The sequence below is a fragment of the Kryptolebias marmoratus genome, linkage group LG14, assembly GCF_001649575.2.
Source record: "Kryptolebias marmoratus isolate JLee-2015 linkage group LG14, ASM164957v2, whole genome shotgun sequence".
Taxonomy (NCBI): domain Eukaryota; kingdom Metazoa; phylum Chordata; class Actinopteri; order Cyprinodontiformes; family Rivulidae; genus Kryptolebias; species Kryptolebias marmoratus.
The window spans coordinates 18,902,219-18,918,136 of NC_051443.1; the positions used below are offsets into that span (position 1 = coordinate 18,902,219).

The 15,918-nt window shown below is 39.9% G+C and overlaps 1 protein-coding gene across 4 annotated transcripts in view; it reads left to right on the plus strand.

Annotated features, from left to right (window-relative positions):
• sh2d3ca (SH2 domain containing 3Ca) overlaps positions 1-14,714 on the plus strand; it is a 63,444-nt gene extending 48,730 nt beyond the window's left edge. For 3 of the 4 annotated variants that reach the window (XM_025004736.2, XM_017410704.3, XM_037979462.1), the window contains 12 exons: positions 1,409-1,537; positions 3,895-4,044; positions 6,684-6,958; positions 7,127-7,204; positions 7,677-7,804; positions 7,907-8,279; positions 9,851-9,980; positions 10,136-10,251; positions 10,964-11,135; positions 11,218-11,329; positions 11,423-11,629; positions 12,805-14,714. In XM_025004736.2, coding sequence (XP_024860504.1) covers positions 1,409-1,537; positions 3,895-4,044; positions 6,684-6,958; positions 7,127-7,204; positions 7,677-7,804; positions 7,907-8,279; positions 9,851-9,980; positions 10,136-10,251; positions 10,964-11,135; positions 11,218-11,329; positions 11,423-11,629; positions 12,805-12,980 — 2,046 coding nt within the window. In that variant the 3' untranslated portion in view covers positions 12,981-14,714. The remainder of the gene's footprint in view (positions 1-1,408; positions 1,538-3,894; positions 4,045-6,683; positions 6,959-7,126; positions 7,205-7,676; positions 7,805-7,906; positions 8,280-9,850; positions 9,981-10,135; positions 10,252-10,963; positions 11,136-11,217; positions 11,330-11,422; positions 11,630-12,804) is intronic. The other variant, XM_025004737.2, reaches the window with a different exon arrangement.
• Positions 14,715-15,918: the final 1,204 nt, after the last annotated feature.

Sequence of the window (15,918 nt, forward strand, 5' to 3'; positions counted from 1 at the left end):
CATTATGTTTGGCCTGCAGAGTATTTTTACTTGGTCCAATGTTGGCTTCAGTTGTATCCCAATTCAGAATGGTTAAAAGGTTAACTTGTTTAACTTAAATAAAAGCATATTTAACAACCCATATTTAACACTTATACACTAATAATAAATAGAGGAGCATTCTTACTTAAAAAAAGGTTGGAGCAGCAGCTGCTACTTCTCCATTTTCCAATTTGGTAATTGATTGAGAATGTCCAGGCATGGCCCATTCCTAATTTTTTTTAAAGTGGCAAATATCTGCCACAAACACCCTCTTTTAACAATACACTGCTTTTGGTGCATTCTTTCGGGCATTTGTGTTGTCTAACTCAAAGTTCATGCTAGTTATTTGTATATTTCACATGATCTTTTTTTTTTAGCATTTAACATAATTATTTCTTTCCGTATTTAACATTTACATGCAGTCATTCCCTGTTAAAATCCCCAAAAAAACTTAAAAAATAAATAAAAAAACATTTAAAAATACCAAAGCATGGTGTATGCCATTTATTTATGACAACAGAAGTTGAAATAAATAAAACAGACTGGCTGTAATTACCAAAAGCTTGGCTAATCAAGAGCTGGCCCCCACACTGTCTGCTTTGAAAAAAATTCTGGGCCTTGAGCACATTTGGTTCAAAGATCTCCACTTCTATCACATGCACACACACACACACACCAGTACATAGCTGCTCTGTATAATTGAGGCTCATCCTATAAACACTTTGACATGTGGACTGGAGAAGCTGCAGATCAAACCACCGACCCTTCAATTAGTGGGTGACCCCTCTCTACCTCCTGATCCCCAACCAACCCGCCACAGTGAAAAACCTCATCTAATGAGCTGAACCTTCGCAGTTATTATTTCAGACTCACACAGCCGAAGACTGTTTACTGTAGGATTTCTCTCGTGTATTGAAGTGGTCATTTGTGGTGCTTCCAGTAATGTGTATTGGATGCATTTGTCTGTGTGTGTGTGTTTGACATTGTTAAGCCAAAGGGCTAAAATTAGGTTTCCGCAATGCGTAAAAACTGTTAGAACTTGCTCATGCAGATTACTTTCCCTTAGGTCAGGGTTCATTTGATTGTTTCTGGTACCTAAGGGTGTGTATGTGTGGATATGCTTGAGTGGGTGTGTCCATGTTTGTGGGCATTAGTGGTAATTCCCTGCAGTGCTGCCTTCTGTGGCACAGGGGTGTGTTTTAGTGTATTTATCTGTGCACCATGCATCCACGTGCTCTAATGGTATTTTACGACAACTTGTATATATGAATTTTGCTTCTGTCTGTGACCTTTTTTTAAATACAAAAACACAACCCGAGTTCTGCCCGACGATGCTAATTTCACCTTGCCTGAAGCCATGTTCTGTTCTTCTTTTGGTCTGGTGCAGTTCTCCAAAGAGAAATACCTGCTGGAGTCACCTCCTGAGAAACTTCGGAAAGAACTGGAGGAGGAGCTGAAACTGAGTCCAGCTGACATCAGGAGCCATGGCTGGTACCATGGGCACATACCACAGGAGGTACGAGCACTGTCACACTGTGGAGTCGGTGAGGTGGGGAGGAAGGAGTTCTCACATCTTTTACCTAAAACAAATGAATGAAAATGTACTTTGTTACAAGTCTAGTCATAAATCCTTTGCCCTGGACTTTAAGCATACGTCGTAATTTATTTTTCACTCACTACAAAGGACCCTCTTTGGGTCAAGGGCCCCATGACACGCATTCAAGTCGCCCTTATTGTAGATCTGTGCTAGTTTATGGGCATGAGCTTCGCCTTGTTTCCTATTTTGTATGTATTTTCATGGCCGAGTTACAGGTCTTGTTTTCGGTGTTCCAGTGCGAATGAAGACACTTGAAACTCGAAATGGTGTCATATTTACAAGGATATATTTAAAAGCGCCAAACAAAAAAGATAATTTTAGAAAAACTGTCTTTTAATGTGGACTAGGCCCAAGACAACACATTTTAGAGGCACTTTGGAGGTTAAAAACATTTGGAAATCCTTAAAAAAAATTCTGAAAGCTTTTTTTTAATGTTTTTTTTTTTTATTGAAGAATCTTGTGAAGTTGAAGTATATAAAGTGCATGAAAATGGCAGCTTTCAAGTAGCGTGCCTGAAAATTGTAAATACTTTATATTTAGTAAATGTATTTAACTTGCCCTCCACTTCTGGTGGAAATAAAGTGAATCCTGAGTGGATGTTTGGAAGTATAGTTTCAGACTCTCTAGTAAACATTTTATAGTTTCGAACAGGCCAAGAAGTATGAAAACTCCACTTAAAGTAAGAGCATTATTCATTGTCTCAAAAATAAAAATAACCAAAGAAGAAATAATTAATTATCACTTGATATTCACTTCATGAATAAACTTACTAGAAAGTCCGAAGTTGGACTTATGTTGCAATCTCTGACTTCTTTTCTTGGTAAATTGTCATTCAGACTTGAAAAATCCAAAAGTAAAAGCCAGAATTCAATGAGATAAACTTGTCAGCCAGCAGTATTAGTGGAGTGATTACTTTGACAAAGTATCTGGCTTTGAAAGCTCAGTTTAGACGGTTTACTCACAGAATGACACTGATTAATGAATCCCATCATCTGCCACAGCTCTGTAGCAATCGCTTTAGCGTTCAGAAGGAGGGAAACTCTGCCAAGCAGACAGCTGTGCATGTTGCCCGTGTACGCAGTTGAATTTCACAGCTGGTGACTAAGACACAAACACACACACACACACACAGGCTCGAATGCACATGTGGAGGGTACTTCTTCCTCTGTTTCTCTTTGACACACACATAAACACAAACACAGATTCAAATCGGCCATCTGCGAGTCTTTCCTCTTGTAATTTACATAAAATATTTATATATTCATGGTTTTGCCCTGGCGTAAAGTAAGGGGGAAACCCCAGATCATCTGGTTCCCAAAACAGTACTTAGTGACTTTATCTCACAGGCACCCTGAAGGTGAGTATTGTTCATTAAAAAACCCATTCATTTTTGGTGATTTCATATGTCTTTCTCTTTTTGGTTTTAAGTCTTAAATGTCAAATTTAGATATAAGTTATGAGTGTGTGCGGCTTTACTTTTAGTTTTCAAAGTTTAGATGCTTTTTACTCAAACTGTCCTTTGAGAGGTGCATTTAAAACCCTGGTCTCCTCCTCTGTTTGAGTCTGGCACAGATAAGAGGCCCCTGCACAAGGTCTGATCCTTTGATGTGTGTAAAAATGCTGCCTCCTGCTGGCCTCTTCTCCTCAGGATGTGTTGCGCTGCATATTTCATGCCTCGTTCAAAGAGTTATAACCTTTGCGTCATCTGATTTCACCATCCTTACAAGTTGTTTTTTGAAACAAACTCCCCTCGGTCTGAGTGTGGTTTTCTGTTTTACTACACGCCCGCTCGATCAATAAGTGTGATCTAGTCTCAGAAAGGACATTAACAAGCAGACACAACTATCAGCAAAACGTACAGCCTGGAGCTGTTTCAGCGGCCATGAGTGGAGCATTACTTTTCCTGATTGCCTCTTTGGTCGATAAATTTAAAATTAGTCTCATTCTTACAGTAGTGCTGAAGTCAATAAAATGGATCATCAATGGAAGTAATTCTGTCCGTTGTCATATTTTATCTATCAGTGCTTGACTGAGCTGTGCAGAACAAAAGCAGTTTAATAACCAGAGAGTGAAAGTTTGTTCAGCAACATAAACAGGTCTGAGGGGTCACTAGACCTTTAACCAATTAATTTTCTCTTAAACAGTAAATCTGTTTGTTTTTTTATTATTATTTTAGTCTTCTTACGTTTAGATGTTTTATCTTGGAAGCGAATTATGAACTGAGAGGCTACAAACAAGCAGCTGACTCTGATTTTCTTCTTTTTCGCATCCTTTAGGTGTCGGAGACTCTGGTTGTGCGTAACGGGGATTTCCTTGTGCACGACTCCCTGACTAGTGTGGGCGACTATGTTCTGACCTGCCGGTGGGATAACGAGGTGCTTCACTTCAAGATCAGTAAAGTTCTGGTCAAATCCAGCGACACTAAGGTACATATTCATCTGCTTGACGCTTGTATAGGATTTGTTTTACCTTGTGGAATCTCTTAAATCTTCTTGTAAATAATAAGTAATTTTGTTGAAGGCTATTAAAACAAATAAGTGTTGAAATTATCAAATTATTGCCCCTATGCCTAATGCACTGTCTCTGTGTGTATTTATTTATTTATAGTGTTAGTAAAATATCTCATGAACCTGTGGACAGATTTTCACCAAACTTGCAGAAAATAATCATTGGATGTACATCTATGCCTCTGATTTTTATAAAATTTTGCAATTAACTATTGAGAGCCCATTCTGACTGTCTGTTAGCAAAATATCTCAAGAACCACTGGATGGATTTTAATGAAACTTTTAGGTATTGATTAGTTGCACATCTGAAACTGATTAATTCTTGGTTTCAGTTTAATTTAAAATGGTCGCCACAGCTGATCAACATTGACCAATGCAAAATTTGCTCTAACTCAGTCAGTTTGACAGGTATAGACCTAAAATTTGACGTGGTAGTAGCTGAGAGTCATTCACAGCACTGTCTTAGTATAATATTTCATACTTTTGCCTGACATTGCACATAACATTTTTTAAAGATTTGTTGAGAAAAGCAGCAACTCCATAATTTCTAAATATGAGATGATCTTAATCTAAAACGCTGATGTTAAAGGCGGCGGGCGAGACACATTCCTTCAAGAGATTCAATGCTTTCAATTCATTAAGATTTTAAAATGAGAAGCCCGAACAAATCATTCATTGTGTGCTCAAGCTGCTCACTAAGAAAAGCACAGGTGTAACTAATAACATTAACGACGCCTCTGTTCTGTTTAGATCTCTGAGTGAGGTTTCCCTGGTGACTCAGTGTGCACAAAACCATAATGGCATGAGACTATTTAAATACAATCTGATTGTCATTAGCGTCATTAGTAACAGGTCTGTTTGCCTTGTCAGCTGTGCACTGAGTGTCTAAACCACAAAGTTTACAGAAGCTAGACTCGTTTTAGCTTTTGTTTTAAACACAAGGGTTCTGAACGAATGTCATTCAGTTCCATTTCTTTTTGCCAATCAATATTTCTTATCATTTAGAGAGGCGTGTTCTTTTGCGTGTGTCTCTGCAGATTGAAATCCTTACATGTAGAGGTTAATTGGGTGCACAGCCAGAAGCAGATTACTGCCTTTTGTTTCATATTTAGTGTCTTTTTCGCTTTGCCAGTCATGAGGTCATCCGACCATTTTTCTTCACCACTTTTTCCTTTCCGGTGTCACTTGAAGCTGGTTGCCTATCTTCTGTGGTTATTGTGCAAGAGGCAGGGTGCTACCTGGTTACAAGTCCATCACAGGGCCACATAGAGACAAACAATCCTCCACACTTTTACCCAGGGGCAATTTAGAGTTACCAACAGGGGTGGAAATTAGCCCCCGCCACCGGCCAAATGCGGGTAAATATTTGAAGTGGCGGGTGAATTTGATCAACACACACGCCACTGTGGCGGGTTGGCAATTTGAACAAAAAAGGTGTTATTTTTCCTCTTGACATATAGGGGGCAGTAATGTGCTCGAGTTGCTGCTGTTACGTCGAGCCGCGTTCCCCCATCAGATACGGTTCCCCCTGCGTCTCCGTAAATAATGACTTATCTATTAACAGAATTGTTTAGAGGGGCAAATAATTCTCATTAAAAAACAAAAAAAAACAACATTTTTTTTAAATAAAATGTGCTAATAATATCATAATACAGAGGAATAAACACAGGTAAGGAGTTGTTGATAAATTATTTTTGTCCTGTGTTTTAGAGGGGGAACCGATTATTTCAGACGGCTGAAATATTTGGTTACCCCCTTGTAACTTTTGCAAAAAAAGAACAAATGTCTCCAAATTCACAGGATTTGTTGTCCACGATGAGAGGAATAGACACAGTTAAAGACTTGTTGGTAAATTAACTGGTTGTTGTTGGATAATTAATGATCTAAATAACATTCAACCCGAATGTTATTTAGATAAAAGCGAAATACCACTTCAGGCGGAGAAAACCGCCAGCCACTATGACTGGTGGACAAAATTTTTAATTTCCACCCCTGGTTACCAATGAACCTAACATTCACATTTTTTTAGTTAGTGGGAAGAAACATGGATTATCCAGAAAAAAAAACCCAAACATGCATGAGGAAAACATTCAAATTCCGTCTGGAAAGGCAGGGAGGCAAACCAGCAACCTTCTTGCTGTGAAGCACTAGCTCTAACCACTGCTCCAATGTTGCCCCACGAGATAAAAAATTCAAAAAGTTGCTTTCCTTTAGTATTCTGTTAGGGCTCAGAATATGTGTTAGAGATGACTCTTAGCTACTACCACACAAAATTTAAGCTCAGAATCTGTCAAACTGATTGAGTTATAGCCATTTATCTGTTTGCTAAGGTTGATTAGCTATAGTGACTGTCTTAAATTGGGTTAACTCCAAAAGTAAATCAGTTGAAGATTTTTATCCAATGATTACTTTCTGAGAGAGTTATTAAACTTCATCAAATGTTTCATGAGATATTTTGTTAACAGACAGACAGACAAACACATGATGGCCAACCACACTTCCTCCAGTGTCCGAGCTGAAGTGTAACAAACGAGCATCTTTCTGTCCTCGTCTTTCAGGTGCAGTATGTGCTGGAGTCGGACAGCTTCGACTCAGTCCAGGAGCTTGTGCGTTTTTACGTGGGTCAACGCAAACCGGTGTCCCAGTCCAGCGGCGCCCACATCTACTGTCCTGTCAGCCGGACCCTCCCGCTGCGCTACCTGGAGGCAACGTTCGCCCTCTCTAACAAGCACGGCTCCGCCTACTCGCCGTCCAGCCAGAGGGGAGCCTACATCAAAAGACGGAGCGTCACCATGACTGATGGGCTAACAGCGGAGAAGATGATACCTCACAGGTGAGACGGGGGGGGGGACTGTCTCTTCAGTACAAATGTAACACCCTGAAAGACTAAATTCCTTTTTTCCCCTCCCAGACGTTGTATCAGAATTCAGACAATTCATTTTTTTTCCAGCCTCACAGCAAACTTTCTCCTTGCTTCATTTTATGTGACATACACAATTAGTGACTCAGACAGTCCCAGTCCAGTTGAGACACCGGTGGGACCGCCAGAACCAGAGCCGGAACCTGCGTCCAAATGCAGGTTGTTTTTACGTGTGTGACACTAGTGTTGTTTTTGTGCCCCTAGAGATGGTGAAGTCCCCTTTCCACTTTCCTCAAAGCCCCTCAGTTCATACACACCTTTTCCACCTCCCTTTGTGATTAGCATCAGTATCACAGACTTTTTCACTTCTGCACTGAATCAAACAAGTTTAAAAGAACACTTTGCTGTTTTAAACTTGATGAAGGAGCAGCCAAATGTGTTGCATGCAGCGATACAGAAACGCTCGGCTCATGAAGGGCACGAGTTGGACAAAATCCACACTTCTAACACACGATCACATTGCATGGAACATGTCTGCTTCTGCTCCTCAGCATTGTTTTAGTGTAGAAATAACACGAACAGAATACATTTTACAGTCACCCCTTTCTCACCCTGAAAGAATTAACATTTGGTCTCCTGATAATGTCATGCAAAGCTTTGGTTTTTACAATCCCTAAACTGCTGTTTGCAGCCCGTCGACAATCCACCACCATAAAGACGCAATGCGGAACTGTGCGATGAGCATGGACCAGATTCAGGAGTACCGCTGCCCCTTGTCGCCTGTCGGGGAAACCCCTCTGTCTCCCGCTTATAGTGCCAGTAAGTACCAGAGACACAGACAGTCAGACACATAAATAATACATCTTCACTCTCACACACACACTCTCCTCAGAGAGTTGACGGCTGCTCTCTCTTCTTCAGTCACCAGGCAGAGAGCCCACTCAGGAGGGCGGATCCTGGCCGTCGTCCCTCCCTCGCCTGTGATGCGCCGCTCCAGCGACCCCCAGCTCAGTCCTTCAGACGGGCCCGTTCCAACAGAATATCCCGCACAGACCTCTCACTCGGCGCACTCCTCTCCTGCCCATCATTCCGGCTACCAATCGCACTCGTCGGAGACAGCAGGGAGCTACTGTGACCTCAGACCCTGCCCCGCCGGGCCCCCCAAACCCCCTGCCAAGAGCTACGTAGAGAGACTGCGAGTGGAAGAAGGGAGGCAGGTGGAAGCAAGAGAGGAAGGGGAGGGGACGTTCAGGGCCCCCCAGGTGGAGACAACTTCCTTGTTTAGACCTTCCAGGTATGAAATAAACAAGCATCTAGATGAGATTTTTCTACATGAAAAATCTAAATTAGAGACTAAGTTTCAGGGAGGTTGTTTTTGTCCTTATGCAGAATTTACTGTTAATAAATTGGTGTAAACAAGGAGACAATGAGGCAATGAAATATGACCACACATTTTTCTATGTTGCTATAAAATTGCAACATAATTTACAAGATTCATTTTAAACAAAATCCTATTCAGGAGGCAAATACAATCAAAATCTCTCCCACTGAAATGAGTCAACAACCTGAAAGATAAAAAGAGGTTTACACATTCTCCACCCTCCTCTGCAAGATTATTTCAGGGCAGGCGTTACAGCAAGGATAACCGAAACGGAGCTGATATGAAAAAGGAATTAGTGATTTGGAACGTTCTGTGATCAGATTTTTAAAAAGACGGGAGTCGTGCACAAAACAGGGTAACCAAAGCAGGTTTAAACAGATCTGCAGCTGAGCGTTTTCCCCGAGTTTCCAACTCTTGCAACAGTTTCACTTTCAGTAAAGCAACGTCTGAAATTCTGTCATCGAGGGCAAAGATGTAAAAAGAAGTGAGGCAGTTTGACAATAGAGATCTTAGGGAAAACTAGGCTCGAGGCAAAACATTAACTATATTTTACTAGGAATGGGATATAGAGTCTTTATAGCTTTAGGAAAAAATCCATATTCTGTTCTTTTTTTTTTTACTTTAACACAACTTTGTGCATAGGTTGCATTCTGACTCCAAGCAAGATTTCTCTGAAACAGTGTGTCCTTACACAGGGGGTTCTGCAAACTTTACATTTAAAAGAGACCATTTTATCATGTTTTCTGCTAAATAAAGTATGCACAGAGCAAAATTCATACTTGGTCAATATTTATATACTTTACAAGAAAAACTACAATGTACTATGCATTGTTTTTAAGTGTTAAGACAAAAACAAACTATTTCTATACTTCTACAAAAGATGAGATTAGATTAGAACATTACAGTATGCAGACCATATATATGAAAAAAGGTAAAATAAGTAGCTTGTTTGGCGATAAATAAAGCACTAGGCTGCAGCCCTGTACCTTCAAATGAAAATATGTTTGTTGGTGATTTAATTACGACTTCTTTTCTCAAATAAAAGTTCACAACTTTTATTTACTTAAACAACATGGGTAGCTGGCTTTTATTAGAGGCACATCTTTATTTTATTTGATCTTTTTTCACACTACTATAAGAAACTAGCTGTGTATTTCTACAACGCCTAAAGAGATATAATCTTTGAGGAGAAATTAATTTTTTTCTTGCAAAAAAAAAAGGCAGATAAGCTCTTGAAGGACATATCGTTATTGTCGGTTTGAATACGCTATAAATATTGCTGAGGTTTATGTCATTTTTGGCCTCTACATTTAAGAAGCATTTCCATAATATTCCGATCAGTGATAATTCTTGTCTTTTATATTCTCATTAAGTTCATTCGCAGGAGTCAGAACTTTCTGCTCTCCTCTTCCGCTCCTTTCATTGCTGTCACTGCAGATCCCATCAGGGTCCAGTTTTTTGCTAATGCTGTAAAACCTCTGCAGGTTCGAGTCCTGCCTTCTTCCCGCTGAAAACAAGCCCCTGGAGATGTCTGTGCTGAAGAGAGTCAAAGAGCTGCTGGGCGAGGTCGATGCCAGGACCGCAGCTAAACACATCACCCTGCTGGACTGCAAGGTAACACGCAGCTGGAGGGGAACTGTCCACACCTGTCCACGTATTCCCACATGCATCACTACTGGAGCGAACAAAGGTTCATCCACCAAAGGCTGCATGGGGGACAACATAAATGCAAACCAATACTTAATTCTTTGTTTGTTCCTCCTGTGCAGGTTGCTAGAATATCAGGTGTAACTTCCGAAATGCAAAGGATGATGGGAGTGTCCTCAGGGTTGGAGTTGCTGACGTTACCTCATGGACATCAGCTGAGGCTTGACCTGCTGGAGAGGTACAAATGCGCTCGTGAAAAAGATCTGAACAGCAGCTTCATCCTATAGAGTTTTTAACACTTCCCTACAGTTTGCCACAATGACTTAACAACCCCTTCTTCCTGATTATTATGCTTTTATTATCTGGTAATGAGGGTTTTGCCCGTGTTTGTGTGTTTGTTTGTCTGTACTGTTAGCAAAATAACTCATGAACAAGTGGATGGATTTTAATTAAACTTTTTTAAAGTATTCATTGGATGTGCATCTACAGCTGATTACTATACCTCAGCCAGTTTTACAGATACTAAGCTACAATATGGTGTGGTAGTAGCCGAGAGTAACACCAGACACACTGTTTAAGCCCAAACTGATCATTCAAGATGTTTGTTCATAGCTTTGCGATTACTTACTGAGGTCAACTGTGTCTGTCTGTTATCAAAATATCCCACGAACCACTTAATGAATATTAATAAAACTTGCAGAAAATCATCACTGGATGTAAATCTGCAGCTGATTAACTTTTGGAGTAAACCCAATACGTGCTCCTAACAGATCGCATGAGATTGCACATGACATTATTTTTAAAACCAAAACCAAAATGGCTTTAACTCCATCTCCTCTCATCACAAGATGATCTTAGCTTAAAAGTCGGGCATGGAAGGGCAGCGGGTGATATGCATTCCTTCAAGGAATACTAGGCCCTAAATAAGTAATTTTTGTGTGTGTTCTCAGGTTCTACACCATGTCCATCATGATGGCTGTGGACCTTCTTGGCTGCACAGGGAGCACAGAGGAGCGGGCGGCCCTCCTCCATAAAACCATCCAATTAGCAGCGGAGCTGAAGAGCAACCTGGGGAACATGTTTGGTTTCGCGGCTGTGATGAGAGCTTTGGAGCTGCCGCAGGTGAGAAACCTGCTGACACAAGCAGAGCTTTCCCTCGGTCTTATAAATGTGCTTTAAAAATGTTTATCCCTGGCTCCATCAGATCTCCCGCCTGGAGCAGACATGGGTAACGTTACGTCAGAGACACACAGAAGGAGCTATTCTGTATGAGAAGAAACTCAAACCGTTCTTAAAGAACATGAATGATGGCAAAGGTGAGGTCCTCTTTAGCTGTCCGCTGTTTCACTCAGAAATATGGACGCCCGTGTCCATTAACAGCTGATCTCCAACCTCTCATTGCCTTCCAGAGTCCAGCGTCGTGTCCAGCACGTCCTTCCCCCACATCCTCCCTGTCCTGTCTTTGCTGGAGCGCGGCGCGGCCGTCGGGGAGGTGCCAGAGCCGTGGGAGAGCTCCGAGGCGGGAGTGGACGTGGTCATGTTCCACCTGGAGGCGGCACGGAGCATCGCTCATCACGGGGAAATCTACAGAACAAACACAGAGACCAAACTGCAGGGTAAGGCCTTCCTGATCTCCTCACACTGATCAAAACCTTTGCTTCTTGTTTTATAAAAGATACATTCAAAGATGCATAACTCAAAAGATGATCTGATCTTCAGGTTTTCTTGTTGCTCACTCAATATGTATCAGTCTGCAGATACCTTGTTGTAAATAATGTGTGCTCAGTGTCATGGCACCGCAGATTTGACATATTGATCGTATGTGTGTGGTTACTATGTTGACTGTATCGATCCTGATACCTCACTATTGGTTCTCCGTTTGAGACCATTACTGTTTTATTGAACAGCCTGTCAATAGCTTTTAGCTCATGCCTCTGTTTCCTGTTAGAACCTGTTATTGATCCTCCTGACCTCAGTCTGCTCCTGTCATCAGTGTTTCTATAAGCCCATATTCAGATACTTCTTTTTTTGTCCTTTCTGTTCTTCTATTAAAATGAATAGAGGATTGTTTTGTCTTGTGACAAAAATACTGTACTCTAAATTTGTTACAAGTGGTCAGACTCACAACAGAGCGAGCGCTTCTAAAAGCTGAAACCCATTTGAAGCTTTACAAAGATTATTAGGGGTTCTGGTCACAAAGAATTGGACTTCACAAGTAGATTTTTGCAGTTTTTCACTTAATATTATTCTTTCTTGCAATAAATTTGAAAGTTTAGTTGTCGTAATGCAGAAGAGACACTGCATCACAGTCCAGAAAGCTTTGCGCCTGTTTGATATTTTGTCTGTTAGCAAAATATCTTGTGAATCACTGAACAGATTTTAATGAAACTCTCAGAAACTGATTACAATTCAGAGTCGACCTCAATCAAGGTTAACTGACCTTAGCAATCATAAAGACGGCTATAACTCAGCCTGTTTTAAAGATATTAGATTCCAGTTGTTGTGGTAGTAGCTGAGACTGATTCCCAACATGCATTCTGAGCTCTAACACGATCCTTGTTAAAAACTTTGTCATGGACAAAGTTTAACAAAATAAGTTTAACAAAATCTACAGTGATTGTTTTATTTCAGATGTTGTGTGGTTTTCTAGGATTTGGATAAACAGTCAGGTTTTACCATTTTATCTAAATGCCATTTTCTCCCTGGTTATTTCTTTTTAATTACTTAAACTTCTGTTTCTCTTTGCTTGTTGCAGACCACACAGAGTAACCGTTTCTTTTCTCTTCTTCAGGCTTTCAGGAGAGGGCAGAGATACGCGAGATCTTCCAGACCGAGTTCCAGATGCGTCTCCTGTGGGGCAGCCGCGGTTCTGAGGGCAGCCAATCGGAACGCTACGAGAAGTTCGACAAAGTTCTCACAGCCCTGTCTCACAAACTAGAACCTCCTGTGCGACACAGCGAGCTATAGCATCTGCCCCGACTCTCCACGCCACCAGAACATTCATGATTGCACTTACCACTTACTGTATGATGGGAGCTGTGGGGTTTTCTCTTGCATTACACTCAATGACGTAGGAGAGCCCAGCTCCAACACTTGGAGAGGTTTGAGAGTGAGTTAGAAGGCAGCTAAAAGAGCACGAGAAACCCAGAGCGGAGAGTTTCACTCAAAATGTGGCAGTTTCTTCTCTTCCTTCCCATGGACTTACCCAGCGCTGAAATATTTAAAAAGCAAAGGTGTGGAGACGAGCAAAGTGAGAAAAGAAGCTCTGCTCTTGTAGTACAGACAGAAACATTTGTACGGTGTGCCCTAAGGGCCAAATAAAGCTAAGAAAAAAACACGAACACTCCACCGCTGTCACACACTGTAGCAGAAATAGCTTACATAGATCACAAGTAGATGTCTAGTGTGTGTGTGTGTGTGTGTGTTCATTTCTGTACATCATCATCTTTTTTTGGTCTTATTTATTTGTTATTATATAAAAAAAATCCAAACATTGTAATCATGTCTTCATGAAACTCACGGGAATCTCAGAGCTCATCATCATGGTTAAAACCTCATTCAACGTGTATCAATCAGTCCCATTGAATCCCATTAAAAATGTACCAGGCATGCATCAATAAATGTATCTGAAATGAAACATTTGCAGCTGAGTTAAGAAGACGGAGCGAGCTCCCTCTGTTTTAGCTGTTCAACACATTTCATATTGTGTGTCCTGTGCACAAAGAATGTGGCTAAAATTAGCAAAATGCGGACTAAAAGTGGAATGTGTTCATTTTAAATTTAGTTAAAGCAATGTTTCACTTGAACATTTATAAACATGCTTTCAGTTAATGAGCTCGTTGACATGGTCGATGCATGCAGCTGTACATGTTATACCAAGTAAAATGTTGCTTTAATATGAATTTAAACACAAATATGAGAAATATACAAATGATTTAATGACAAAATGTTGTCTCTGTGGGATATCTTTAATGACACTTGGCAGGGAAATTTTCATTTTAAATTTTTGTTCTGTTTGATTGTACAATGGTCCTCCGGATGTATGATTTTCTTTCAGCTAATTGACTGTAAAAATGATTAATTTATTTAACTTTTGGTTGAAATTTTCAGTGTTTTATTGTTGAATTGGTCTGAGAGGGCCGGAGCCAACTCTCAGAGCTATGCAATTGTTTCAATCAACGACGGAGAGCACCGAGACGATGAGTGTTTTCCAGAATAATTAAGGAAATTTAAAACATTTCTCATCCAAGCCAACAAAATGGGAGAAACATTTGATATCAAACTGGAAATATTTCAGAAAATGTTCCTTCTGCCACAGTGTTAGGTATTTAAAATCCTTCAGCGGATGTTGGATTGTGTTTAAACTCCCGTTTTTTATAATTTATTTTTATTCTGGAAGTCGGCTGTACAGATCAGAGTTGGAACCATGGGTTAGTTCCAAAAGAAGTCAGCAAAAAGAAGAAATAAATAAAGTAATAAAAAATACACTCAGAGATAAATAAGACAATATTGTGTGTTTTGAGACCAAGAGAATGCCTACTGGTTTAGGTTTCACTGACAACATTGACCACGATGTAACGTGTTTTTATTTGTATGAAGAGAGAAGCAAAAAGTCGGGAAATGAATCAGGATTGATCTCTTTTTTTGTACTGTACATAGCAATTCCCTTTTTTCCAATAAAATGATTGCTTGTGTCCATGAGTTGGATTCCTTGCTCTGACTGGTGCTTGTTTGGTTTTGGTGAAGCATCAAATTTGATCGGTTTCTGCTTTTGCCCCCTTTAATTCTCATATTTTAATCAGTTAGTTTGTGACGCAGAGCGGAGGTCATCAATTAAAATTTAGCGAGGTCCACCAAGTCCAAAACCATCCAAACAAAAAAGAAGAAGTATACATGTTTATATGTAGTACATGCAGAAAAAAATCAGAAGGATGTTGCACTTCTAGCCTCTATGTAAAGTGAGTTAATTCTAAGAGAGGGGACCCTTATGAGTTACCATAAATGAGAGAAAATATGAGCAGGTACTAAAGAGACATTCTGTTCAAATTTACCCATCGATCTGGGTCCAGATAAGAATTAATCCTGGTCTGGTTCAGGACTGAGGACTGCTCTGCTATAAACTACCATAAATGAAAGACAGTAAACAAATAAATGAAATTTATTGAAATTCACCAAACCGATCTGAGTCCAATAAGGCATCATTTGGCTCTGCCATTTGAGGTCCCCTGTTTTAGAATATTCATCATAAAAACACACCAGAGCAGTAAAACTGTGGGTAAAATTACTTTTTGGTCATCGGTAGGTTCAAATTGTGCCACTTTGTTTCCTCAGAGGATCTGATCTGTTGACTGCAGCACTCAGCTTCTCAAAGCTAATTAAGGCTACAACATTTAAAGGGTAAAAGTCCTCATATTTGGTGGTAAAAACAGAGACAGAACCAACCGTAAACTTTTATGATTGGTTTTATAGAAGAGAGAAACAACTTTAAATAAGATAGTTGCCATATTTTTACAAGTTTTTATAGTTTTTAATATAAATCTATCAACAATACCATTATCAGTCAATCAATTAAACAACTAATAAAATCAGCCAGAAGCAGAGCTGTTGACCATAAACTCTCTGTAAATATGTCAGATTTAGCCCAACTGTCTGCATATTAAACATAAAAGACATAAAAATGTATTAATTTATCGTTACTTCTTCAGATTATGGCATCCAGTTTTTACAAGAAACCACAGTGAAGAAAAATGTTCCTACATTTTATCTTGTAGCATATTGATTGTTTAGGACAGCAGTAAGTTTTAATTCAGTATATATCTCCACACTTGAGTCTCATTGGGGTTTCGTAAATTAAACTTTTTTAATCTTCTCCCATTTTGAAAATGAACTGTGTATACTTTTTACC